Source organism: Cladophialophora immunda (assembly GCF_000835495.1).
Source record: "Cladophialophora immunda strain CBS 83496 unplaced genomic scaffold supercont1.1, whole genome shotgun sequence".
NCBI classification, from domain to species: Eukaryota; Fungi; Ascomycota; class Eurotiomycetes; order Chaetothyriales; family Herpotrichiellaceae; genus Cladophialophora; species Cladophialophora immunda.
In genome coordinates, this window is record NW_015622541.1 from 793,005 (window position 1) to 816,738 (window position 23,734).

General features: G+C 53.1%; 9 protein-coding genes across 11 annotated transcripts; 3 read left to right on the plus strand and 6 right to left on the minus strand.

The window, feature by feature from the left end:
• Positions 1-123: 123 nt before the first annotated feature.
• Positions 124-2,542, minus strand: PV07_00231 (uncharacterized protein; the record flags this gene model as incomplete). The annotated part of the gene is made up of 3 exons (XM_016386662.1): positions 124-1,964; positions 2,015-2,179; positions 2,230-2,542. The coding sequence occupies 3 exons, from the start codon at positions 2,540-2,542 to the stop codon at positions 124-126; spliced, it is 2,319 nt and encodes a 772-aa protein (XP_016253590.1).
• Positions 2,543-3,182: 640 nt separating this feature from the next.
• PV07_00232 (uncharacterized protein) lies at positions 3,183-5,379 on the minus strand. Its single transcript, XM_016386663.1, has 3 exons — positions 4,877-5,379; positions 4,362-4,823; positions 3,183-4,306 (listed from the first exon to the last, which is right to left on the minus strand). The coding sequence occupies exons 1-3, from the start codon at positions 5,326-5,328 to the stop codon at positions 3,400-3,402; spliced, it is 1,821 nt and encodes a 606-aa protein (XP_016253591.1). The 5' UTR covers positions 5,329-5,379; the 3' UTR covers positions 3,183-3,399.
• A 2,258-nt stretch (positions 5,380-7,637) lies between these two features.
• PV07_00233 (signal peptidase I) lies at positions 7,638-9,192 on the plus strand. The gene is made up of 2 exons (XM_016386664.1): positions 7,638-7,914; positions 7,993-9,192. The coding sequence occupies exons 1-2, from the start codon at positions 7,771-7,773 to the stop codon at positions 8,503-8,505; spliced, it is 657 nt and encodes a 218-aa protein (XP_016253592.1). The 5' UTR covers positions 7,638-7,770; the 3' UTR covers positions 8,506-9,192.
• On the minus strand, positions 8,324-9,990 carry PV07_00234 (uncharacterized protein). The gene is made up of 2 exons (XM_016386665.1): positions 9,411-9,990; positions 8,324-9,363 (listed from the first exon to the last, which is right to left on the minus strand). The coding sequence occupies exons 1-2, from the start codon at positions 9,937-9,939 to the stop codon at positions 8,639-8,641; spliced, it is 1,254 nt and encodes a 417-aa protein (XP_016253593.1). The 5' UTR covers positions 9,940-9,990; the 3' UTR covers positions 8,324-8,638.
• A 173-nt stretch (positions 9,991-10,163) lies between these two features.
• Positions 10,164-14,361, plus strand: PV07_00235. Of its 2 annotated transcripts, XM_016386667.1 has the most exons (4): positions 10,164-10,650; positions 10,746-10,899; positions 10,946-10,978; positions 11,026-14,361. In XM_016386667.1, exons 2-4 carry the CDS (start codon positions 10,787-10,789, stop codon positions 14,006-14,008), a joined length of 3,129 nt encoding a protein of 1,042 aa, XP_016253595.1. In that variant the 5' UTR covers positions 10,164-10,650; positions 10,746-10,786; the 3' UTR covers positions 14,009-14,361. The 2 variants fall into 2 exon arrangements, with proteins under 2 accessions (XP_016253595.1, XP_016253594.1); XM_016386666.1 differs by having other exon boundaries at positions 10,164-10,899.
• On the minus strand, positions 14,327-16,273 carry PV07_00236 (uncharacterized protein). Its single transcript, XM_016386668.1, has one exon. It carries the CDS (start codon positions 16,049-16,051, stop codon positions 14,852-14,854), a length of 1,200 nt encoding a protein of 399 aa, XP_016253596.1. The 5' UTR covers positions 16,052-16,273; the 3' UTR covers positions 14,327-14,851.
• Positions 16,274-16,626: 353 nt separating this feature from the next.
• On the plus strand, positions 16,627-19,599 carry PV07_00237. Of its 2 annotated transcripts, XM_016386670.1 has the most exons (4): positions 16,627-17,677; positions 17,731-18,480; positions 18,539-18,683; positions 18,732-19,599. In XM_016386670.1, the coding sequence occupies exons 1-4, from the start codon at positions 17,324-17,326 to the stop codon at positions 18,923-18,925; spliced, it is 1,443 nt and encodes a 480-aa protein (XP_016253598.1). In that variant the 5' UTR covers positions 16,627-17,323; the 3' UTR covers positions 18,926-19,599. The 2 variants fall into 2 exon arrangements, with proteins under 2 accessions (XP_016253598.1, XP_016253597.1); XM_016386669.1 differs by having other exon boundaries at positions 18,539-19,599.
• Positions 19,600-19,688: 89 nt separating this feature from the next.
• PV07_00238 (uncharacterized protein) lies at positions 19,689-21,187 on the minus strand. The gene has a single exon (XM_016386671.1). It carries the CDS (start codon positions 21,057-21,059, stop codon positions 19,998-20,000), a length of 1,062 nt encoding a protein of 353 aa, XP_016253599.1. The 5' UTR covers positions 21,060-21,187; the 3' UTR covers positions 19,689-19,997.
• A 180-nt stretch (positions 21,188-21,367) lies between these two features.
• PV07_00239 (uncharacterized protein) lies at positions 21,368-23,473 on the minus strand. Its single transcript, XM_016386672.1, has 5 exons — positions 23,308-23,473; positions 22,910-23,237; positions 22,662-22,854; positions 22,368-22,598; positions 21,368-22,306 (listed from the first exon to the last, which is right to left on the minus strand). Exons 1-5 carry the CDS (start codon positions 23,412-23,414, stop codon positions 21,447-21,449), a joined length of 1,719 nt encoding a protein of 572 aa, XP_016253600.1. The 5' UTR covers positions 23,415-23,473; the 3' UTR covers positions 21,368-21,446.
• Between the last annotated feature and the right edge of the window lie 261 nt (positions 23,474-23,734).

Genomic DNA, 23,734 nt, shown 5'->3' on the forward strand with positions numbered 1-23,734 from the left:
CCAGAACCTCTGCCAGCAATAGAGCGCAGAAGTTGCACCTCCTTTACCGCTCTAGACAAGTACGTTGGGCTTCTAGAAACGCGCAGGGCAACGTCTCTAGCTATCGACCTGGCATTGCATCCTTCAAACACTTGACCCTGGTCGCCACAAGTCTGAACTCCCGGGTCGTAGGTTCACGGTAGGCAGTTCGGCCATATGCAGCTTCGCACTGCCATACGGGCGCAGTTCGACCGGAAAGGCCCTTCCGGTGCAATTCCGCTGACCGGCCAATGGTGGGTTTGGTGCATATCCATCTTGCAGCTCCCAGTCTATTTGGCAAGCCAGTGCTGAGACGCTGACGGGCGGCCGCTCTTCGTGCCAGATCGGGTGGGGGAGCCACGCATCATACCGATTGGGATATTCATAGAATTTCAGAGTTGTTGCGTCGATGGCCAAATTCCAATAGTCTCTCGGGAGGATCGACCAGTCATTTGCCTCGGGAGGAGCCTCCACTCCTGGATAGTTTGCTGGACGCGAGGTGCTGTAGTCTCCAGCGATGGGCAGAGCATACAGCAGAGCACCATAGTAGACGGAGACGGTATCGTTAGCTCTCGACTCGACTCGAAGCTTCGTGCTGAATGAGACTTCAACACGAGTCCTACCGGCTGGAATAATCATCGTATGCAGCCCTGTCGTGTTGTCTGGCGCAAGGTCGTGTCTTTTCCCACGGTCCACCATGACAATGCTCGCATCTGGTATCGCCCAGGAAGGAACCCTGAAGGAGAATCGAAAAGCCGATCTCGCCTTGATCTCGTAGCTGAGGTAGTTGCTGAACGGATAGTTCGTGTCGCATCGAATTCGTATGTGGTTTCGTTTCTTCAACGTGGTGCTAACTTGAGCCGGGCCTAGCAAAGCATGGACCAATCCAACTTCGCCGTCTTTCACAAACATGGCTGAAACAAATTTGGAATATCCCTGCATGTTGACGGTGCAGCACGGGAAGTTTGGCTCCGTCCCAAAGGTTTGGCCCAAAGGTCCAACATTCCAGAAAGGGGGATTGTCAAGGCGATGACTGATGGGCTGGTTTGTCTGTGCAACGTATTGATGAGCCCACCAGTGGGGCATCAGCATGACAGGTAAAGCATTGTAGGCGGCCAACTCTGACCTGTCGGCGAAATCGCCGTCGCCCACGGCTTGATATAAGTAGTTCAAGGAGAAGATCGATTCCACCACACTGCAAAGCTCCGTGCCTCGAACCGGACTCAGCCCTGCCTCACGTTCATCCCCAATGATCGCACCAGATGGGGTTCCGTGATAGAGAAAAGTCCAGTTGACCCCGTTTCTGGTGGCATTGAGTAGCACATCATCCTGGACGAGTCTTCTCATCACGCCACCCCATTTCAAACCTTGACCGGCGTTGACGCCATGGACATAGGGGAACAGGCTCTTGGTGAGATCTTCCGGGTATGTGTCCAGGTCGCCCTTCAAGAAATGATCTTCGTGGAACCAATATGACCAGTCGTAGGCCATCTCGTACATCTGGACCATGCAGTAATGGATGGCCTTTTCATTGTCCATGGGATATTTCTCGTAAAGCCATTGGAGGGCAAGGACCATGTCTGCCGCACGGGATCGGCCCCATTGTTCGTCGAACAGATCCCCGGGTTTCCAGACATAGCCCTGATGGTGATCTCGAAGCATGGAATACATGAGCCGGACGAAGCGATGCATTGCCGGTAATATCATGGCCTCGCCCAGCTCGGGCTCGGCCTCGACAAGCTGCATGAAGCCCAAGAAGAGAGGATATCTGGCCCAGAAATTGCGACGTGACAGCTCTTCTTCCGGACCCAGCCATCCATCTGCGTGCTGATGCTCAATGACCCAATCTGTCACCCGGAGAACATGATGTTTCAATCGTGCATTGTCGGTCGTCCACGCCAGTGGGATAAGCGCATTATATGAGTAGGGCCATGCCTCATTCAACCCTAACAAGCAATCAGTAGAGCTAAGAAGGGTGTGTGGATTTCGCTCATACATGAATATTCGTGGTCGCCTCCGAGCCAGGGAGCATCTTTGACAGGGCGATAAAATTCATGCAAATGGCCTGGAAGACCGTTGGCCATGAGGTCCATCTGTTGACCAAGCCATCCTACCGGCCTGATAGAACCAAGAGCAAGAGGCTCAAACCTCAATGGCAATACTGAACATATCAGTGGACCCATCTTCCCTCGGAACATGTGACCATCCTACATGTGGTATTATACGTATCAAATTGGTCGGTGGACCTTCGCGGATTGTCTCTCGGGACGCGGACATTCCATGTAGACGACTCGACGACGGTGTCTGGGCTGTTCCGCGGTCCTGTCTGATGAAAGGCTGCGTCTCGGGTGAGGATCTGCACCATTCCCAATGAGAAGGGGATGTGCTCCGTACCTGCATGATTGTTCGCAGGCTGCTTGAGGAGCAGATCTGGCCGCCCTAGGGCCTCAACACCAGCCAATCGCCGCAGCAGCAGCAAATGCAAAAACACAAAGATTAAATGTGAAAGACATAAATGCAACATTGTCTAGACGAGCCTGTGCCCGCACAGGCCAAATGCTGAGAGAGAGAGAGAGAGAGAGACAGGAGATGGACGGGGATCTTGGAGGGACATTTTTCCTGTGTCAGAAATTGCGTGCTTCGACATGCCGATTGGATCTTCACCTTCGTGCCACACACGACGATCACGCGCCACCACCGACTTCCGCACAGCCCACGACTCGGCCATCAGCCAGCAATATCATCCTGAAAAGAGGAGAAAAGAGGCGGGATAGAGGGATCGGCAACGATGAGGGTGTCGCGGTTGTCCGGGCTTCTCCCAGTCCCAGTCAACGACATGTCCCTGTCTCGAGCACGCCTCGTGTTCGCATGCACGATCCGAATGGAGTCGCATTGGTTGATCAGCCACTGACGTAGCAGATCCAGCCCCAGTTCAGCTTCCTCCCCCATCCGTGCTTCTCCTGTCCGACAGTTGCGGAGACAAGGTCCGTGTACTCCTGGCGAGAACATCAAGGTTTACCGAGTCCGAGAAGACTGAAGTGACGAATCCTACACACATATCATATATGGGGATGTCAGATGTGAGATGGGACATACCAATACCAGGAACTTCAGGTCTTAAGACGGTAGCAAAGCAATGGACAGTGTCAAGAACTGATATTGTAGGGGCGCGTCTTGAGAATGACCTCCCTCACAGGCCAACAGTATTCGAACAACTATAGATTATCCAGCTTCTTCTGGACAGTCACCCAGCCAGCAACTTGCAACGATGAAGCTATATCTAGGCTCTCTTCCACAACACCAACCTTGTACAATAGCTTTTCCTTTCACGGCTGTGCTGTTTACCACTACCTAATTCCAAGTGATTGTCCCCTCCATCGATTAACCTGTAGGACTCTCACATCTCCAGGCACTCAGGTTCACAGAGCTCTTATATGCATCCACCATCGATGTAAATGCGGCATACAAACCGAGAATCATTGTCACAATGCTACCCAGGTAGAAGATGAGATCGAAAAGATTCCACCAGAGCTCCTTCTTGAAACCTCTCCACCATCTCTTGACACCACTGTCCTCATGCCGAACGGTGCCAGTGGCTGGGTCATATGTCTCGCCAGGAAGCATGGCATCGCGCTGGCACTTGAATCCCAGCATCAAGAATGGCGGGAATGTGTATGTGAATTGCAAGATGCACCCTGCGCCGACGAGGACGATCCATGTGTTGATTTGAGGGACGGATTGAGTGACGACCCAAGCGAGGGACCAGTAGATGGGGACGAAGACAACCCAGATCCATTTGCCTGTCTTGGATTCCAACAATGGGAAGTTGAGCAGATCACGACCCAAGTTGTTGTAGAGAACTTTGATGCCAATGTTACCGTAGAGAACAGCGGCAATGAGACCAGTGATGAGACCGATGATATTGCATGCTGTTTGCCAACCATACGGCGAGACGCCCTGGTACGATACATTGTAGGCGTACTGCCCTTGCATGCAATAGGTGTAGATTCCGTAGACCATGTAGCAAGCATAGATGAGGAGATCCGCGCAAAGAAGACCTTTCCAGAAATCCATGGGGCGACGCATCTCGGCCATGAGTTCGACAAACAGAGTGGCACCGCCAAAGGAGAAGACGGCATTCATCAGACCGTTGACGTTGTCGACGATGTCGAGGCCGGGCGGAGCGGAGCCGGAAACTTGGATCGGTGCCGGGTTATTAATATCGAAGTCAGGATTCGCAGCGGCATAGAGCTTGTAGTTCGGAGGTGAATGAGCCATGACGCCCATACTAGGGGTCGTTAGTTACGAATCGATTTCACCAAAGTCCAGGCAGGGAAACTCACGTTGCGAAAATGATGAACAAGTTGAGGAACACAGCCCAAGACGCCAGCCAACCGAACCGTTGAAGGGTTCGAATCTGCCCAATGATACAGCCCGCAATCATACAGACCACCACACAGACGATGAAGCACAATTGGCCCTTGGAAAGCTGACTGATGGACTGTCCGCTGCTCAGGATGATGAGGGCGACGTTAAGGAAGAATTGGAACGACTGCAGAAGGTTGCAAGTATGGCGGAACCAGGAACCGTACACACGGAAAGCGATGTCGCCATATCCTTTCATCGGATAGCGATCGCTGTCCAGCTGAAGGTACATGCGCCAGAGCTGGTACCCACTGTAACCAGCGAGGGCGCCGAAGACAGTGAAGAGCGTAACACCGGGGCCAAGGCCCATTTGTGAGAAGGCATATCCCGTACTGAAGGGACCGAGAATGTCAGTAGTAATGAGGTAGAAGACAGCGCCCCTATATGTGCGGTTAGCGGTGAAAGTATCAACGTCAGTTGGGTTGGGCGATACCAAGTAGCTGTTCTGGCGGCGCGCGAGGCCTGAACCCATTCCTCATCAGAGATGGTCATGGGTTCATACTTCTTGTTCTCCACGGCCGACTTTTCGTTGCCAGAATCCGACTCGTGCCTTATGATTTGTCCCTCTCCTTGAGCGCTGATCGACAGCCGGGGCTGAGGAACAGACTCGCGACGGTGCTCGACTCGCTTGCGAAGAATTTTCTCTTTGATGAAGGTCATTGTAGGTCCAGAGCCTTGGGTGAAGTTGCTTCCAGGGCCGTACAATCGGTCTTCCTCCTGACGAGTCATCTTCGCATAGTGAAGATACTCCTCAAAGGGGATACTGGGGTCGTGGAGCTTTTCCGAGACCCTGGTAGGGAAAGTGATCGAGTCAAGGCCACCGGGATGGAGACGCTTGTCATCCACAGCCCCAGGGCCAGAGATAGATCCGATTCCAGATGCCATGCTCCCTCAACTGCGAAGAAACAGCTCAATTCTGATAGTGCTACAGAGGGGAAACAACAGATGGAGGAGAAGAGGAGACTTGAGAAGGGGAGGTGCCACTGGGGTCTATCTTATAGGAGATGGGCCTGGTGTCGTTCGCTAGGAGGCAGAGACATGGGTAGCAAGGTCGTACTGTTAGCTCATAGCGCAAACGCTGAAATCGTATAGTTACCGAGTATCGAATCCATCCTCGTCGACCCTCTGAATGATCAGAGGTGGGCGTGACGCCATGAAACGCCGTGATCCTCACCTTGTCCAGCGGCCCGCGACCGACAGCTGATAGGGCAACCTCGATTAATTGGTGTTTTCTAGAACGAACCCTTGCATAGATCGAGGGCAGAAGTCCCCATTCAGATAGCGCTTGAGAGGGGAGGCAATATGAAATCTGAGATTGCGACGTCAACACACGATCGCCGTTGGCTGGTTCCAATGGGTAGCATTGCCCTAGGGAAGACAGGGTCAGGAGGCGATTGCATCTTGACCTCACAAAATAGCAAGAGTTCCTATGGGTTGGGCGGCACACATACGAGGGTTGGCTGTCAATCATGGGTTATGAAATCATGCGACAGCACAACACCCCGAGGTGATGGAGGTGGGCGTAACGCAATCAGGCAGGTAAAATTGATGTCGGCGGAGGCGGGCGAATCTCTGTGAGAGGAAAGGATCCTCACCGAAGGTTAATAGGACTGCCCCCCTGCAAACGAAACCCCAGTCGCCGCTCGCATGTCTCGCCCACACTGGGGCGGACTGATAAAGTGGTCTCTCTGGGTTGTTCAGGACTCGCGAGAAGGGCTCCGTAGCCCGTCAGCAGTAGTTGGCTGAAGCCATGACTGCAGCTATCCCTTCCCTTCTCATCGTAGGTATCGAGTATAGATTGGTTACAGCTGATCTGGTCGGGCGGCCAGCCGGCCAGTTCCATTGGTGATTGATCTTGCCCATTTCGTCTGCTAATCTTGCCCGCTCTTCGAGATTGTTCGATCATGGGCACACTCGATCAATCGTGCCCTCTTCCGTAACGCCACTGGGGATTCCCCGGCATTTTCTTGGTGCCCCCAACCGTCCATTCCGAATGCAACTTCAGTGCCTTAGGGCGCGAGAAGCAAATGCTAAGCTTCGCCTTAAAGCTTGTGCGTGTAAGCCTTTTGACGCGCTGGATCAACCGGGAGTGTTACGGATCGCCACATATCGCTACAGTTGAGTTTGGTGGTCGCGGGGGAATATTCAAGAGTGGTAAAGCCTGGCTGGATAGTCGACTCTGCCTCTCCACTCCTGGCCACTCACGGCAACGAGTCTCGTGTGGCTCCTTTCTTTTGCTTCTCCGGTTGTTCTAGACTTGACGGGAGGTACGCGGGAGGTACGCGATTCACAGGCTGTTGACCAGGTTTCATTGCGAATATCTGCATCCACTCCTGCAAGGTGTTGGATTGGAACTGCTCATTGATATGGGTGCATGCATGCCCGGTTATCAGAGGCTATTTCGCCTATTCAAAATATGCTTTTGCAGGTCGAGAGGAAGATACGAGGAGGACAGCTGTAATCAGGAGAGCTATTGACTTCGGGGACTGATTTGAGCCCAAACACCGGAGGCCCCCGTTGAACCTGCCAACGTTGCATTTTCAGGAAGGTGTCATTGAGCGCGAATTGGCTATCATGATCTCGCTAAATGTGGAATCGTGGCCCGTGATAATATGGAGTACCGAGTACACGATACAGAGTGGAAGCCCCCCTCGCGGTGGGCTTTATCGGCTGTCGAATGAGTTCGGGAGGAGCCGAGTCGACCAAGAACGGACATGTGCCTGGTTTTCCTCTGTTGGAGCTTGGGGGCCCCGCGAGCTTGTGGATGTGAGCGGTCCGAAGGTGACAATGCTACCGTGCTGGCACCACCCGGCACTTTGCCGCGGTGGTTGGGAAGGCGAGGTAGTAGAGGTTCTTTCGGCAAGACGGCTCAAGTTTTTGTTCGGGTACGGGAGACACCAGGGGACAAGATGACAATAATAAAGGCATGGTACGTAAAGAAGACAAAAGATTGGGAACGGGGCGAAGGATTGAGCATGGGACGGGGTATGTGAGGCCCCCAGAGCGTGCCTTGGGACTTCAGGCAGTTTACGTAGCGGAAGGATGGCGGGAGGATGGCATCTTTACGAGGTACTCGGAGAGCCGTGCCCGTCGATGTTCTTTGGTCAAGATGCGGGCGATCGCTTGGCAACCACGAAGCTGCACCTTGCCGCCCCCAAACTGCGCAAATCATCTGGAAGCTTTCGCTCACAGTGCCTCCCACCCGTAACCCTCAGCTCACCTCCGTCGTTGCGTGAGCTCAACAGTGATCACGCCATTGGTGTGAATCTCCATGCAAACAATGTCGCTCTCTAGGTGACAAAAGTCCCTTCCAACCTCAGGCGAAAAATGTCGATGCTGAGGCGCGTTTTCGCCCGTGCGCCAGCTAGCACACAGCGACCGTTTATGGCTAAAGTGATCACAATCGGAATCACATGTGTTGCAGCATATTCATCATGGGCCTTGGTGGCACATCATTGGATCACATGCGCTGTATGTTGGTGGACTCCCTCCCTCCGAGAATCTCTTCACATTTGCCCGAGTCTTCGCTGAGTTGCATATGGCCAAAAGCCCTCTCAAGGTCCTTCCATGTACCCGTCCATGCCAAGCAGCCTCTCATACAACATCTATTCTCGAAGGCACAAGCGAGGAAAGGATATTAAAGTGGGAGACGTTATAGTCTTTGAGAGCCCTATCTTCCTTCGCGGCGTAGCCTGCAAGCGTGTTATTGGCATGCCCGGGGACTACGTCCTTCGCGACCCTCCTCTATCTCCCACGGTGGGCGGAGCTCCCATCCCGGGTTTATATGGAGGCGATGCGGTACGCGAGGAGCCTGTCATGATACAAGTTCCAGAGGGCCACGTGTGGGTAGCCGGAGACAATCTGTCCTACAGCAGAGATTCTCGATTTTATGGCCCGGTGCCCATGGCTTTGATTACGGGCAAGACTCTATATGTTGGCGACGGATATTTCAATTGGACATCTTTCCGCAAACCGCAATTACAACCAGTTGCCGTTTATGGCGATAGATCGCATGCACACGTGGAAGGAGAGGTCACCTTGGAAGACACCCACCCGACTTGAGGATGCTAGACATGAGCAAAAGAAGCCAGACAATTGCCAAGAGGTCCAAAAGACACGCGAGGCTCTATGAGAGTCGGCAAAATCAGTGTTGATATTGTACAGCAGGTGCTTATGAGAGCAGAGCTCAGCTATTTCATCCCCTCATCCTGGACGTGTCGCGCCTTTGATACGGCAGAGGTTCAACCTTCTTCCTCTTGAGCTCGACATCCGCACCCTCAATACCAGCTCTCTGCATAACGGCAGCCGTGCTATCGTCCCACTGTGTCCGGAACAACGAAGCACTGATGGGACTGAGCATATGACGACTCATCACGCTGCGGACTGTAAATCCATCCCGCTGAATCTTTTTCTTGGCGACCTCAAGATCAATCGGGATGTTGTCTTTTTGTTGTAATATGATGATGGACAATCGATGATATGGGCTGCCCTTGTGCGCGTAAGGGGGCAACCATGGTAGAAGGATCTGGGAAGCTGGGGACAGAGTCGCGAGATCTACCGATGGCTGCGTTGGTGAGATGGTGATGTTGCATGCCAGATAGTGGCATCGAGAGTCAAAGGAGTCTGTCGCTATATTTGGCACGTCGGGGTCAACAACGGCAATGGTCACCATCTTCTCGCCTCTCTCATAGGATTGTAAAGTAAGACGGCAGGGGGCTTCGCTGATGTGTGACTCCACAAACTCGCCCGGTTGTACAATTCTGTTGCCAAACACAATCTTGACATCCAGAGCAGGATCCACGTTAGGAATGACATCTGGCACCACATTCATCTGTTCGATCCGTTGAACGAGGACTTTCCGTGGGTATTCTCGCCATTTTCGCTCGGCCAGGTGCCTATAGATGGGTTTGCTCAGGTCACCTGGTATTGTTAGCAAGTGAAGGACAACTCTCGGCATGCACGCGCACCTTTTCCATCCTCAAACCTCCTCTTGACATTAGGATCATTGATATCAGCCAAAATCTTGAGCCTTTCCAGCTCCGCAAGCATGCTGTTCAATCTCCGCTGTTTGTATAGTTCTCCTCCCGGGAATGTGCTCGGGTCGACATCCCGGAGACGAGCAATGCGAGCTCTCTCAGTTTCTATCTTTTTGAGCTTCTCTGCTCGGTCGGCAATCAGGATTTGGCGGGCTTCTTGGAAGCATTGGTAGGGCAATTCATCAAAGGGAATGCCAGGAGATTGCGCGAGGGCTGCGCGTCGTCTTCGAGACCCGACTGGAAACTGGCCGGCCCTCAAAAGCTTCCGCTCAAGTCGGGGAACGTAGACGGTCGATGGGTCAGGGTGGTGATAATAGGAAGGCTTTTGGACTTCGGTTTCTTGACGAGTCGAGCTTGTGGTTGCGAAAGTTCGGAGAGCAGCTCTGGATGATGGCACCTCAATCGCTAACGATCTCAGCGAATGCAATAGCAGCGCACTGGGAGCCCTGGAAGGTGCCATGTTCAACGAGTTGGGCACGAAAGCTGCGCTGATCGCAGATTGCTGATCGTGGGAAGCAACAACAACGGGCTTCTCGATTGATTCCGAAAATTGTTCAGAAGGTGGTTCGGAGGAGCATATACCCGAGGCTGCGCAGATCAATGTCACGTGAATATCAAACTCCAACCCAGCTGGGCTGCCACGCTACCCCCTGCGCCTCTCTCCATATCAACCGAAACAAGGCGCCCGATTTCTCTCCTCGCTTTGTTTCCGGACTCAAGCATCGCCGATTTGCCAGCCCCGTCGATCGTATCACTAAGCAGTCTGCTAAGCATTGCCAGCCGCCAATTCCGCCAATGCAGAGCTTGAGTGAAGCACGATCCGTCTATCAAGATCGTTCTGGGTAAAAGCCCTTCGACGCCCCGGCTCATCTTCCGTGCCATCGAAGCACAGGTTTTCAGTCGTCGCTTGACCTGGTGGAGCGTGTGTTATCTCCAGCAGGCGCATGTGTTCTGCTGCCGGTTTGGCCTTGTTGAGCAAAGCCACGTCTTTTTTGGGGGTTATATATCCATTTCACAGCCAACCTCAGGCCCGAGTCCCCCTTAACCTTGAATTGGCAAGCGCCACAGGCATATACCACTGGGTCTCGCTGAGTCATAGCAAACCTCCATTTCACCTTGCTGAGAACGGCCCTCGGTGGTCGGAATCCCATATGTAAACGTTGACTACTGGGTACTTTGTCCCCTGTCCGCGTTTGGCCCTGTATTCTCCTCTTTTCGTCTTCGGAACAGCAGCAGCAATGTCGGAAGTTGACAACAGACACTCAGACACGACGGCCCCCGAGGAAGACAGCAAGGCTGCCACAGACATGGCTCGTGATGTCGGCGCTGGCGTCGAAGCCGCGCAGCCCAAACCCGGTCTCTTCAAGAAAATACGGACAAAATTGAATCTTGATGTTCCCACGCTTCTACTGATGCTCAAGTAAGCTATCTCTCATCGTCGCCCCTTCACAGCTAAACAATGACAGGGGAGGGTTACCTCCAGCGATTGCCCTCGCAGCGTAAGTCTCAGAACCTCTTTCTAGGTAGTAGTCGCTCATATTCCCAGTTATCAGAGTGATGCTTGGGCCAAACAATACTCGACCTTGGGATATCTGATTGCAATCACGTCTTTTTTGTCTCTTCCAATTCTTCCGCGGGCAAAATTTGTCCAGTCCATGATAATATCCATCATCACGGTCTGCTTTGCTGCCGCCGTTTCCCTGCTATCGATACAATGCGCCGTTGCAGCGCGTCAACACGGAGCCCAAAGACCCAACTCTACGACCACTGGCTCCTCTGGTAGTAAACAGAGTCTGCAATACAGTTCAGCAGCTAATGTCACAGCCTGTGTCTGGCTGTTCTTCTGGCTATGGGTCGCGAATACGATGCGGGCAGCGCGTCCCCAGCTCTTCATTGTATCCATTCAATTCTCCATTTTCGTGGTTGTCGCTTCCACCTACACTCCGACGTTCCCGAATATGACAGCTGGTATAAGTTTTGTGAAACGGCTGCTGAAGGTGTTTCTGACCGGATATGCTTTGGCTACTGCTGTTTCACTTTTCGTCATTCCGTTTTCCTCGAGGCTGATCGCCAAAAAACAAATTGCCGGCGTTCTCAATTTGATGAAAGCCTCCCTTTCCATCCATACCGCGTATCTGCACGGTATTACTACTTCTCAAACCGGCAGCCCTGGGCTTCTGGACGAGAATGGCAACCCCTTGCCGCTCCATGAGAATCCTGAGGCGCGAGTGTCGATGAAGGCTGCCGAAGAAGCCGCTCAGAACTTGAAAGTAACCATCCAAAAAGCCACTCAGTTGTTCGGCCAGTTGAAGCTCGAAATCGGCTTTGCTAAGAAAGAGATCGGATGGGGCAAACTGCAACCGGAAGACTTCGGTCGGATTTGGGAACGATTGCAGAACATCCTCCTTCCTGTCGCAGGGTTGTCAACCTTTGTAGACATCCTTCAATCCGTGAAACGCCACAAAGCTGAGGGGGAAAACCTGATTTCGGATTTGGATGCTATCGAAGCTATCAGACGACTCGAGGCCGAAGAATGGCATGAAGTTGTCGTCATGTCACGCATTCCATTCTGGAAAATGAAGACGACCCTGGTGGACGGTCTGACCCATGTTGCCTATGTGCTGGAACTCACACCTCGGCCAAAGACTCCCAAGAAAGATATCGAGACAACTGCACAGGCATCTCCAGTCCCTGGAGATCCTGCCTTCGCCCAACACTTGAAGGAGCAAATGGCGATTTTCCAAAAGCACCGGCAAGAGACCATGCGAAAATGGTGCGAGAAAAAGGGTATAGAAGTACCCTCGAAATTTTGGGAAGATACATCCTCTCAATACAACTTCGAACAGGCGAGCTCTATCCAGGAGGCGGTTCGACAGAAACAGAACCACCAACAGCTGTATCTGATCCTCTATCTCGAGTATCTCCTGTTCGCGATTTGCCACGCTGTGCTGGATTTCGTCCTCTTCGCAGATTCGAAGGTGCAAGACGGCAGCATGAGAAAGAACAAGCTGATCTTCCCTGGATGGAGACGGATTCGCAAGTTGCTGCAGAATGCGTTCAAGCAGATGGACGCTAGCGAAGGGCTTCAGGATGGACCGGCATCGGGCATCTATATATGGGTAGGAGACTCTCTCCAAAAACACAAGGACCCAGAACATCTACCGCCAACGAACCTGTACCAGCGGGTGACGAATCACCTAAGGTCTATCCCAAAGTTCCTGGCCTCTGATGCTTCGCATTTTGGCTTCAGGGCCGCAACTGCGAGTATCAGCCTGGCAATCATCGGCTACATGCGCCAAACCCATTCATTTTACCTGGCTCAACGTGGAATCTGGGCCGTCATCATGGTCGCTATCAGCATGGGTGCGCACGCTGGAGCGGGCGTTCAAGGATTCATTCTCCGTATCCTGGGCACTGCCATTTCGATGGTCATTTCGATTACGGTGTGGTATATGGGCGACCAGAAACCCGCAGCCATCATTCCGCTGACCTATCTGGTCTTCGTGTGCGGCGTTTATGTGATACTCAAACACCCGAAACAGCTGATCACAGCCGTCATCTCAATTGTCACCACCATTTTAATCATCGGCTACGAGCTTCAAGATAAGAAGGTCGGCACGAAGGTGCTCAGCAGTAACGGACAGCAATTCTACCATGTTTACCTCCTCGCTCCATATCGTCTGGTCAGCGTCGTGGCAGGCCTCGCTGTCGCGTTTTTCTGGACCTACTTCCCATACCCGATCACCACGCACGCAACCCTCCGCAAAGACCTCGGCGCAACTCTGTACCTGATGGCCAACTACTACTCGTGCATGCATTCCACCGTCGAAATCCGCCTTCGCACAAGCCCCGGCCTCGCGATCGACAAGAAAAACGACCCCTTGCGCAGGCTGGGAAAGGCGCGCCGCAAGGTGTTTGACAAGCTGATCGTCATGTTGAACCGGCTGCGCGAACACAGCCAGTTCCTCAAGTACGAACCGACGTTCGGCGGGAAATTCCCCAAGGAGACCTACGACGAATTGATCGTGCACATGCAGTCGCTCTTCAACTACATGGCGCTAACGGCGTACTCGAGCAACGCCTTCTCATGCGAGGGCGAGGAGTCGGAGTGGCTGAGGGACTTCAAGCGCATCACGGCCAAGTCGCGCATCACCTCGCACGCGCTCACCTCGACCCTGTGCCTGGTCTCGGCCAGCATCACAAACTCGCAGCCCCTGCCGCCGTACATCACCGTGGCGCGCCCGATCGACATTGCCGACCAGCTCGCCGCCATCGACCCGGGCATCCTCAGCATCCAACACATCAACGAGCCGTGCTACGCGGCCTTTGCCGTCCTGGAGATCGCGAGCATCCTCATCATGCAGGAGATGGTCGCCGTGCTCGCAAAGGTCCGCGAGCTGGTCGGCGAGGTCGACTTCTCGGTGCATTTCGGCGCCCCCGGCTCCTCCATGGCCCAGAGCGACTCGACGCTGGACGAGAAGGACTTGGCCAATGGTGACGATTCCGGGAGGAAGGGCAAGGTGGATTAATTCCGATTCGAGCTTGTGCTGGGGGTTCGGTACATGTATGGAGAAGTGATGCCTCATATGGGCAGGGTAACTCGGTCCGCTTTTTGTTGGATGTTATGACCGTGGTTGATGGATCGATATGCAGCGTTCGTGCTTTTCATGGCATGCGATGCCCCAAAAGCTTTCTCACAGCACTCGTCGCTTCGCCTTCGAAGGGCGCAAAGGGCAGCTTTGGGCCACGGAGGAGACAAGCAACGGCAGACGACCAGTGGTGCGACCCCTTCTCTTCTTGGTGGTGCATCCATTCGACTCGAAATGGAGCTAGATATCCATCATGTTTGCGTTTGTATCACCTTCATAATGATGATCAGAGGCGAATTTCTGAATCTGAACTGGTTTAGGTGCATGACTACTCCGTTGCTTCTTCCTTGCACCGCTATCAAACTCCTGACTTAAACAAGCCCTATCCTGGGTATCTTTGAAGAATACTAAAAAGCATGACGGTTACAGCCATAGCCATAACCCGGTCGCTCAAGGTCAAGGCAGCATCAGGACCATCAATAGTCGCATCCAAGGTACAGCCCGAGTCGCATAGTCGACGAACCGCAGCTCTGAAGCTCTCTTGTAACACCAAGCAGACAAAAAACACCAGGTTCCCTTCACTGATACGGCAGATCCACACCTGCGCCTTCGGAAGAGAGGCGCGCAGTCATCAAACCAGCATGTTGTACAGATGCCCACCTTTAACCCAGGCAGCGAGAAACCACGACTTAGAAGCCCATTGACATAGCCATCTCAAGTACCCATAAGTTTTGTTTCGGTACGATTTCAGGTCCGAGTCCCGCTTAAATGCGACAGCTTTCCTCATTTGAACATGCTTTCAAAATCGAATTCCATGTTCTCCATGTTATCCAAATTGTTTATATTGTCATTGCCTAGCGCGACATTCTCGTCAAAGTTCATGGCGTTGGCATTCAGGAAATCGTCGAACTCATTAGGACCCAAGGCTGGTAAGCCAAAGTCATTAACACTGACATTGGCTGGCTGCTGGTGTTGAAATTGGGTGTTGTTAATGTTATTGTCGGCGCCCATCGATCCTCCAATACCACTTGAGAAGGTCGCGTTAGTGGGAGGTAGTCCGTTTACTGTAGACCCAGGCATGCCAAAATTCGCATCAGCGCCGGCCTGGTTTGCGTATGATTCGAGGCCGGGCAGAAGAGAGCTCAGAGAAGCGTCGTGTTGCATGTTGAGATTCGAAGGGTCAGCTCCAAATCCGTCACCGAGATTGTCAAGGTCGAAATTCATGTCGTTGTTGGACCCGTCCATCATGTCTGCTGATGGTTCTCCAAACATGGATTCAAAGTTGAAAGCCTCGTTGGCCTCGGCTGGAGTGTCTTGCGGAGTCGGCTTGGGAAACTCCTCCGTGGTTGTCTGTGTCATTGTACTCTCGGGTGGCTGCGCTGTCTCGGGTGGCTTCTCCTGAGGCCTAGAAGCTGGTACGACAGCTGGTTGCGATGACTTGATATCTGTAGTCACGGAGACTTTGGGTTTATCTGGCGGTTTCGGTGTGGGGTTCTTCTCTGCTGACCCAGCAAGGGAATGCGCCGCATTGGTATTTGCCGCGACCGTCGGCGGAGGAGCTGGCTTCTGCGCTGGAGAAGGCTGTTGGGCCTTTGGCTGCGGCTGCACCGGACTCTCAGGCTCTTGTGTCTTGACGCGCTTGGGAGCATTTTCGCCGTCCGCGATTTGCGCCGTCTCTTGTGCTTCCTTGGACTCGTCGCGTTTCCTTTTCGCGCTTGCTGCACTGTCTTCTCTTGCTTTTGTCTCACGTCGGGTCTTGTTCAAGGCCAATTGGCGTTCGAGGTACCATTTCGCTTCGAGGATCTGGACCTCGCAGTCATCCAAGGCGTCCTGGAACTTTTTGGCGGTTTCGGCGAGCACCGCTTTTGTGGACTGCGCGTAGTTCAAGGGATCTTTCACGGCGTAGGCAATGCGGGTCACTGAGCCCATAAACATGCCCTCGACCGTCTTTACTGGGTCGTAGGGGGGTTTGGTAGTCGCCATGACGAACAGCACAGCGACTTCGAAATAGGGAGCAGGGAGGAGCGGGAGGAAGGTTTGTACGCAGAGGAGGCGCGCATTCAGCGGAGTGCGAAACGAGGAGTCGCCATTCTCTGTCAAACGGAGGAGTCCATGTCAAGAAATGTGCGTGAGTACTGTCTTGAGTGCAAACGTTTTCCTGTTGTTTCTTCTGCGAATGGGATGATGGAGCCAGAAGAAGTTGATCTGGGCCGTGGGTCAGCGCCAGTCGCGACTTTGGAGGTGCACGAGGTGGTCCCTTCGGAAAAGGGCCTCCGCAGCCCACAGGCGAGGGAGCCCCAAACAGGGCCTCGAGACCCTTTTGGGTCCTAAGCGGGAAGGTAAATCGACGCCTAAACTGGGAGGACCTGCAGCCACCGTCCAGCCCGTGAAGCCTAAACCCGAGAGGGCCACCCCTCCTGGGCAGTGAGCAGTCACCCCAACGGCCACTCCCTCCCTCACTGACACCAGTCAGCAGTAGGCAGCCTAGCTCACTGCCGACTCGGGTCGAGCTACGCCACCGCGGATGAATCTTATTCTTTCCTCGCATCTCTTCCCATCTCCTCTATCCTTCAACCTATCTCATCCCAAGTATCCTTTCTTCCATCTCCTCTTCCATTACTTGTCGTCGTTCTTCCTTCTAGTCGTCGATTGGCATTTGTGCATTGCAAGTTGGGCGTTGGGAAAAGACCTCGAGCGATTTCTTATCTCTCCTTTTCCTATCGTCTCTCTCAGTCCCATCAGCTACATTACTTTTCTGTGTGTGTGCTGCGCTGCGTTGCTCTGCTCTTCCCCCCCCGTTCTACTGCTACTACATACACTACTACCACTGTCAAACATCTGCAGTTACTCCCTCCAGCCGCCTGACACTCGTCTCGGCGCGACCTCTTTCGCGGCCATCTTACCTATCACGCATTCGAGTCCTTCCTCTCCTCCTTCCGTCTCCTCTCCTTCGACTCTGTCGCGCTGCTCTACTGGACTTGGTTGGCTTGTCACCTTGATAGCGAATTTGTCTCGACGTTTTCCAAGCGAAATTTCCTTTACCTGCCCACGACCCACTTGTCGCCATTACACTCCCCGCAATCTTCGTACCCAGGTACTCAACCGCCAAAATTTCAAAAAGCACCTTGACGAGCTTCTATTGATCTACCCTACCGAACCTGCAATCTTCTGTGCCTGTTCGAGTCATTTTCGCCTGGTGCGCACTTTTTTATCTCTTGATCCTTTGGAGTTGTCAGCCAGTCTCCTTTGCTCAACATGACGGAAAACATTCCTCCTGCGACACTACCACCACCACCACCTTCGACCGCGGGCGCCCCAGGCTACGATGGCGTTCAGGGTAGCAATGGGCATACTGCTACCAGCATGGGACCTCCAGCACTGCCTCCGGTTGTCATTCCGCAAAACAATAATACGGTCCCGACCCCCGTGACCCCGGGATCTGCGCTGTCGCCTACCTCGGGGGGTGTCGTTCGAAGAGCTGCACCAGAACCAAATAAGAGGGCGCTTTATGTGGGCGGCCTCGACCCTCGAGTCACCGAGGACGTTCTGAAACAAATCTTCGAGACTACAGGCCACGTGGTGAGCGTCAAGATCATCCCAGACAAGAATGTGAGTTCACCCCGACTAGGCTGATCTTGCTCCCACTAATGTAAGCACTGTAGTTCAATTCGAAAGGCTTCAACTATGGCTTTGTCGAATACGATGACCCGGGTGCTGCCGAACGCGCCATGACCACCTTGAACGGACGACGAGTACATCAAGCAGAGATCCGAGTCAATTGGGCCTACCAGTCCAACGCTTCGAACAAGGAGGACACTTCAAATCATTTCCATATCTTTGTCGGCGATCTGAGCAACGAGGTTAATGACGAGGTTCTGCTCCAGGCGTTCTCTGCCTTTGGATCGGTTTCCGAGGCTCGTGTGATGTGGGACATGAAGACTGGTCGATCTCGCGGCTACGGATTCGTCGCCTTTCGCGAAAGACCTGATGCGGAGAAGGCTCTCGCATCCATGGACGGAGAGTGGCTCGGCAGTCGTGCCATTCGTTGCAACTGGGCGAACCAGAAGGGTCAGCCGTCTATCTCCCAGCAACAAGCCATGGCGGCGATGGGCATGACGCCTACAACACCCTTTGGGCACCATCACTTCCCGACCCAAGGCATCCAGTCCTACGAAATGGTCGTCAACCAGACTCCCACCTGGCAAACGACGTGCTATGTCGGCAATCTTACGCCGTACACGACCCAAGCAGATCTCGTTCCCTTGTTCCAGAATTTTGGCTATGTGGTGGAAACCCGATTTCAATCCGATCGAGGCTTCGCATTCATCAAAATGGATACGCATGAGAATGCGGCAATGGCCATCTGTCAATTGTCGGGGTACAATGTCAACGGCCGGCCGTTGAAATGCTCGGTAAGCACAAGCAGATGGCAACCGTTGACTCCTTCCTGATGGTGGCTAACTCCAACAGTGGGGCAAGGACCGTCCTCCTACTGGCCAATTTGACACCTATTCGCCGCAGACCTCAATTGGTTCTGCCTCCACGCCCGGTGGTTATAATCCAGCCTCGCCGTATTTCTCCCAATATGGAGGTCCAGGACCGATCACCCCGCAAGGTATGGTAGACAACACCGCTGTCACGTACAAGGCTGATCGAGTTCAAGGTCCAAGTCCTGGTGGACGCGGTGCTTGGGATTCGAGCCATCTTGCCAGTCCTTATACTGCATCCCCGCAATCTGCGTTTGGCCAGGTTCCTCCATCAGCCGGGGGCTATGGTCGTGGTCAGACCACTCCAGGAGGAATGTTCCAACACCCCCCACCTTCATTTGGTAACAATTATCCCGGATATCAGGCATAGCTTACGAGAGATGGGGCGTGTTCTTCAATATGCGTGACGGAGGACCAGGAAGATTGATCGTCAGATTGGGCATTTGTTTTCATTGTCTCTAAACCTTCTGCTCACAGTGGCCTCTCGGCTTGAGCGGTGATCGAAGGATCAGACGTCCTGGCACCTTGGCTCGCTGACGCCACTTCTCTTCATCTCCATTCCTCCTAATCTCGTCTCCAGCTGGTCTATTGTGACGGTCGTCGATCTCCATCTTTTTGCGGAAGAGACTGATGAAGATGCTGCTGGTATTTGCCGTTCTTCAGGCGTCCATTGCGGTTTTACTGGGCTTCTTCTCATCTCTGGTGGTTACCTGAGAGAGTGAGATGCTGCAAAAGCATCTGGCAATCATGAATTGTTGAACGCTGCTACTCGACATTGGGGTCAGAATGGGATAACTTTAGCAACACTCAAAGGGTGGGATTTCGTGGCGAACGTGGGTGCAGCAGAGTGGCAGCACTCTTACGTTTGTAGTTGACCAGGGTAGTTATCTGCAGGATAACCCCGTGTGGATATGACATTTAATGACAATCACCAACTTGAACTTCACAGCTATGCTAGAGGGCAAGAACAGAGCGTCGCCAGTATTAGTTCAAGGCACGAGAGCCCGTCAGGCGCAGCCTTGTGCAGCCTCGCTCAGCCTGATCACGTGACTCAGATCATTCAGCCTGTATCGGAAAGCTTCCTTCATCACAAACCCTCGCTGTCAATATCAACTCGGATTCGATCATTCGATCAATTTTATCTAAACGTCCCGCTCCATCAATTGCAGCTTCCGAACCCCAGCACAAGTGGTACGAGAGACAAATCGTCAATGGATCCCAACGCTCGACGACTCAGCCGGAGCCTCCGTTGTGGCGATAAACAGAGACGAAACAGTCCACCTTACAGAACATTGAAACACTGGATATGGCTTATCGCAACTGTGCGAGGTCTCCAATAGTGCCCGGGGGCAATAACGGCTTTTGACTCGTAATGCCGATGAGCCCCAGCCTGTGGCCAGCGGAGCCTCGGTCTTTCTCGCAATCTCTGGACTCTCTCCTTGCTATCTCCTCCCCCACCCCTTCTTGCTGTAACCAGCAATCTCTCCTTTGTGATTTATCTTGTATGAATCGTTCAGCAGGGTCCAGCCGCCATCAGCGGCTTTGGGGTACCCATCCTGGAATCGGATGTCTCGCACTGGGGGTGGGACAGCACTTGTCGCCAGCTCCTCCCAATGTTTCCTCTCTTCCCTTGCATCGTTCAGATCTGCCTCCGCATATTTCAAGTCGGCGGCTAGCTCGCGACACTTTGACCGCGCTTCATCTCTTGATTCAGTCATGGCGTCCAAGTCAGCTTGTGTCCGTCGTTGTGCTGCCTGCTCTTCATCTCTGGAAGCTGTCATTGTCGTCAAGTCGACCTTCGTCCGGTTATGCGCTGCGTGTTCCAGATCTCGCGAATCAGTCACTTCTTTCAAGGCGGCTTTTGTCTCGGTATGTGCCGTCCGTTCTTGGTCTCTGGATTCAGTCACGGTTTGCAGGGTGGCTTTGGTCTGCTCGTGTGCTGCCTGTTCTTTGTCTCTCGACTGAGTCACTGATCTCAAGGTGGCTTTTGTGTGGTTGTGCGCAGTCTGTTCTTGATCTCTCTGTCCAGTCGTGGCTTTCAGGCTGGCTGTTGTCTTGCCATGTGCTGTCCGCTCTTGATCTCTCGAATCAGTCATTGCCTTCAAGCTAGCCTGTGTCTGATTATGTGCAATCTTCTCTTTATCTCTGGCTTGAGTCATTGCCTTCAACTCGTCCTCCACTTGCTTCAACTTCGATTTGATATCGACAAGCTCTTTGCCTCTGCCGGAATATTCGACTTGGAGATTGTCCAACTCCCGACTCTTTTGGTCCAGCTGTGCTCGAGTCTCGCTGTGCGTATTCTCTTCCGCTCTCAGTATCGTCAAGCAACAAGGTTGAGCACGCTCATCGCTTATGGAACTGCCTTTACGGGCTGCTTCGATCTGCGCCTTCAGCTTCAGAAGTCTTTGGGGCCTCTGTAATTCCGCAAGTTCTTGTGAGAGGCGTGCCTCTTCCTCCACGGGCGTTTCGACACCCTCGCCGCCTGTGTTTGGCTTGCTACCCATGACGCTGCGGTCGATCTGTTCGTGTGCTCCGCGGTTCCAAGGTTTGTGCTATTGAAGTGTTGCTCTCAATTCAACAAGGCTAACCAGCAGATATTTCACGGTATTCAGATATAGAATCTCGGCACGTCATGTCGAAGCGAAGTTGGGGCACAGTTTTCAGCTGACCTTGAGACAGAGTGCTGGCCTGCCTCGTCTTTCGGGGGGGAGTGCATGGGGCTAATGCACCTCTACCCAACCGGCGCCCCGGACAATCCGAGCAAGGCAACAATTTGTTTTTAGCTGAGACTTGATGGACATGGTCAGGCGGTGTTGAGGAAGCGACCCATTATAACTCTAAGCAGGAGCAACGGCTATTGCGGCTCTGCTAACCAGCTCTCCGGAAAACCGCTAGTTGAGGAAACTACTTAGGTCCTGGAATCCAAGTTGCTGTTGGTCCCAATCCCATCTCCCTACGAAGGAACCCTCGGAGTCTTCCTTCAAGCCGTCACACAACCAGGAATCGATTCCCCAGTGCGCCGAATCCATCACAACCATCATCTTCACTATGCTCCGTGCTTTCCGAATCACCTCCATCAGTTTCTGCACCAGCTGGAAAGGCCGATAATCACACTGGTCCGCACGATCCAAAATGATATAAACCGGCTCTTCTGATCGGAGTTCGGTAAGTAGGTCGCTCAGCATCTTGAACATTGCATTCACAACATCATCCCCAGCATCTTTCCAGGAGATTGTTCGTGCCAAAGACAGGAAACTCGAGTTTTGTCGCAGGATGTCAGGCTTCCACCCTACTATTTGACATATAAGGCTCAAGATAGCTTCGTGGACACCGCACTTTTCGGAGAGGATCTGCGGGTGGCAGCAGTGGAATGCCACGTGTCGGTTTTCGGAAAGCTGGTCTTCTGCCACATATATGGTCGCTGGAGACAGCCACGAACACGTACTTATGTTGGCTCGACCCTCCATGAGGCTGGCGCCACCCAAAAGTAGCAAACAGGAGCGGTCGCTCTCCAACCAAACGCGGTAAGATTCTTCGTTGTTCAATACGTCCGGGGTCAACTGCGAGTACCACCGCGCGATCTTCCCAGGCTTCGCACCCATCAGCACAGGGAATGCTCCTCCGAGGGTCCGCTTGCAGGATTGGATATCTGTGTGGTCGCTTGTCTCCGGGACATTGACCAATGCCCGGAAGTTGGCAAATTCTTTCCGGTCTCTTTGCACCTGTTCCTCGTGGATGGTCTGACGCAGTCCTAAAACCCCAAACGACAGTCAGTCTCTAGAGACACCGTGGCGGAAGTGAGAGGGACACACGCTCGAGCTGTGATCGCAGATCCATATTGAGATCTTCTATGACTCTCATTTGTTGCTTGAGTTCCCTGTTTCCACGCAGCAATGCTTCATTCTGCTCTTCAATATATTTAGCTCTCTGGTGGAGCAGAACGGTGCTCTCGAGGTTAACTTCCACAAGTTTGTGACGAAGACTTTCGATGGACATTCTGAACTCGACCTCTTGTTGCGGGTCTCCGGCCGCGAGGTATCTCGCTGGGGATTTCTAGTCAGTGGTCTTGCGCCTCAGAGACGCAGGTGAAGACAGCAGCCACCTACTGGGTGCACTTATATAGTACAACACAGCCTTTCTGGCGAAGTCGACCATATCTCTGTATGCCTCGGCCACTAGCTTCTCGATCTGCGGCTCTGGGTAGATGTCTGAGAGGAGATTCAACCGCGGGAAAGAATACTCCAAGTCAGCCAGTGCCTTTGCGATCTTCTCGTCGTTTCCCGTCTTATTGACCACAACCTTGACCGTGTTAACCTGGGGCACTGAGAATCGCAAGAGGAGGGTCGTCATTCACAATCAAGAGGAGCGACAGCGTTCCGTATGCCAGATTGCCATATGGAGCACTTGCATTTTTGACCACTTCCACGATCCCCGAGTACGCTGTGAGAAAGTTAGAGAACCGGGTTATAAATACCTGGAAAGCGGTTCCATATCGCCTTGAGCCGGTTTGTCGTCCCTCGAGCCAGCTCATATACGCCGCCCTCGCCTCTTCTATCTGCATTTCGACCTCCTCCTTTGTGCCCTTGGCCTGAACAAGGAGTTGAGCATCAAGTTGAGCATCAAGGCTCTGCTTGAACGCCGCATCGCCTGTCGAGACTGCAGCAGCGGCATCCAAATTCTCGCTGTGGCGGAGTCGGACATCGAATAAGTCCCATGCATACATATCACCATGGCATATTGGCAAGGACTCACGTTGCAGAGTTGTTCAGATTTCCCCGTCGGAACCAGCTGCGTTTCAACCTCGAGGCCGACAGTCTTGATGGCGTGGAGACACGCCGAACGGTGCCATACTCATTCATGCTTGCTGAACACCAAAGGACATGCAATTTACACCGGCTGCATGGCGCTTTGTATAGGTACAGCTGGCGATCTTCGTCTGCCATTGCCAGACATTCCTCATCTTATGCAGCTGTGCCCATGAGCCTGGGCTGGCCGATTCGGGCACCATTGGATGCCTCATCATTCTCCGGGAGACCGACGGTGCCCAAGCGCGTCGTAAAGCATGAGAGTCCCAAGGGGCGGTGATGGCGCCTTGATGTGGGCAGCAAAGAGGAGATGTGTTTCGTGGCCATTGGCCATCCTGCAAGGTCTCCAGAAAGGTGGCTTTGACGTACACACC

What these genes read in the sequence shown, in the direction of transcription:
- PV07_00232 (XM_016386663.1), bottom strand. Translation starts at nt 5,328, where the DNA reads ATGGCATCTGGAATCGGATCTATCTCTGGCCCTGGGGCTGTGGATGAC. An exon ending in GCCGCCAGAACAGCTACTTG is followed by an intron (nt 4,824 to 4,876) that starts GTATCGCCCAAC and finishes CCGCACATATAG; the next exon opens with GGGCGCTGTCTTCTACCTCA. An exon ending in TTGTTCATCATTTTCGCAAC is followed by an intron (nt 4,307 to 4,361) that starts GTGAGTTTCCCT and finishes AACGACCCCTAG; the next exon opens with TATGGGCGTCATGGCTCATT.
- PV07_00236 (XM_016386668.1), bottom strand. Translation starts at nt 16,051, where the DNA reads ATGGCGACTACCAAACCCCCCTACGACCCAGTAAAGACGGTCGAGGGC.
- PV07_00237 (XM_016386669.1), top strand. Translation starts at nt 17,324, where the DNA reads ATGACGGAAAACATTCCTCCTGCGACACTACCACCACCACCACCTTCG. An exon ending in AGATCATCCCAGACAAGAAT is followed by an intron (nt 17,678 to 17,730) that starts GTGAGTTCACCC and finishes TAAGCACTGTAG; the next exon opens with TTCAATTCGAAAGGCTTCAA. An exon ending in GCCGGCCGTTGAAATGCTCG is followed by an intron (nt 18,481 to 18,538) that starts GTAAGCACAAGC and finishes TAACTCCAACAG; the next exon opens with TGGGGCAAGGACCGTCCTCC.
- PV07_00233 (XM_016386664.1), top strand. Translation starts at nt 7,771, where the DNA reads ATGTCGATGCTGAGGCGCGTTTTCGCCCGTGCGCCAGCTAGCACACAG. An exon ending in ATCATTGGATCACATGCGCT is followed by an intron (nt 7,915 to 7,992) that starts GTATGTTGGTGG and finishes TATGGCCAAAAG; the next exon opens with CCCTCTCAAGGTCCTTCCAT.
- PV07_00238 (XM_016386671.1), bottom strand. Translation starts at nt 21,059, where the DNA reads ATGGGTAGCAAGCCAAACACAGGCGGCGAGGGTGTCGAAACGCCCGTG.
- PV07_00235 (XM_016386666.1), top strand. Translation starts at nt 10,718, where the DNA reads ATGTCGGAAGTTGACAACAGACACTCAGACACGACGGCCCCCGAGGAA. An exon ending in ACGCTTCTACTGATGCTCAA is followed by an intron (nt 10,900 to 10,945) that starts GTAAGCTATCTC and finishes AAACAATGACAG; the next exon opens with GGGAGGGTTACCTCCAGCGA. An exon ending in CCAGCGATTGCCCTCGCAGC is followed by an intron (nt 10,979 to 11,025) that starts GTAAGTCTCAGA and finishes TCATATTCCCAG; the next exon opens with TTATCAGAGTGATGCTTGGG.
- PV07_00239 (XM_016386672.1), bottom strand. Translation starts at nt 23,414, where the DNA reads ATGAATGAGTATGGCACCGTTCGGCGTGTCTCCACGCCATCAAGACTG. An exon ending in CGCTGTCGCTCCTCTTGATT is followed by an intron (nt 22,855 to 22,909) that starts GTGAATGACGAC and finishes AACACGGTCAAG; the next exon opens with GTTGTGGTCAATAAGACGGG. An exon ending in GTACTATATAAGTGCACCCA is followed by an intron (nt 22,599 to 22,661) that starts GTAGGTGGCTGC and finishes AGAAATCCCCAG; the next exon opens with CGAGATACCTCGCGGCCGGA.
- PV07_00234 (XM_016386665.1), bottom strand. Translation starts at nt 9,939, where the DNA reads ATGGCACCTTCCAGGGCTCCCAGTGCGCTGCTATTGCATTCGCTGAGA. An exon ending in GAGGTTTGAGGATGGAAAAG is followed by an intron (nt 9,364 to 9,410) that starts GTGCGCGTGCAT and finishes TAACAATACCAG; the next exon opens with GTGACCTGAGCAAACCCATC.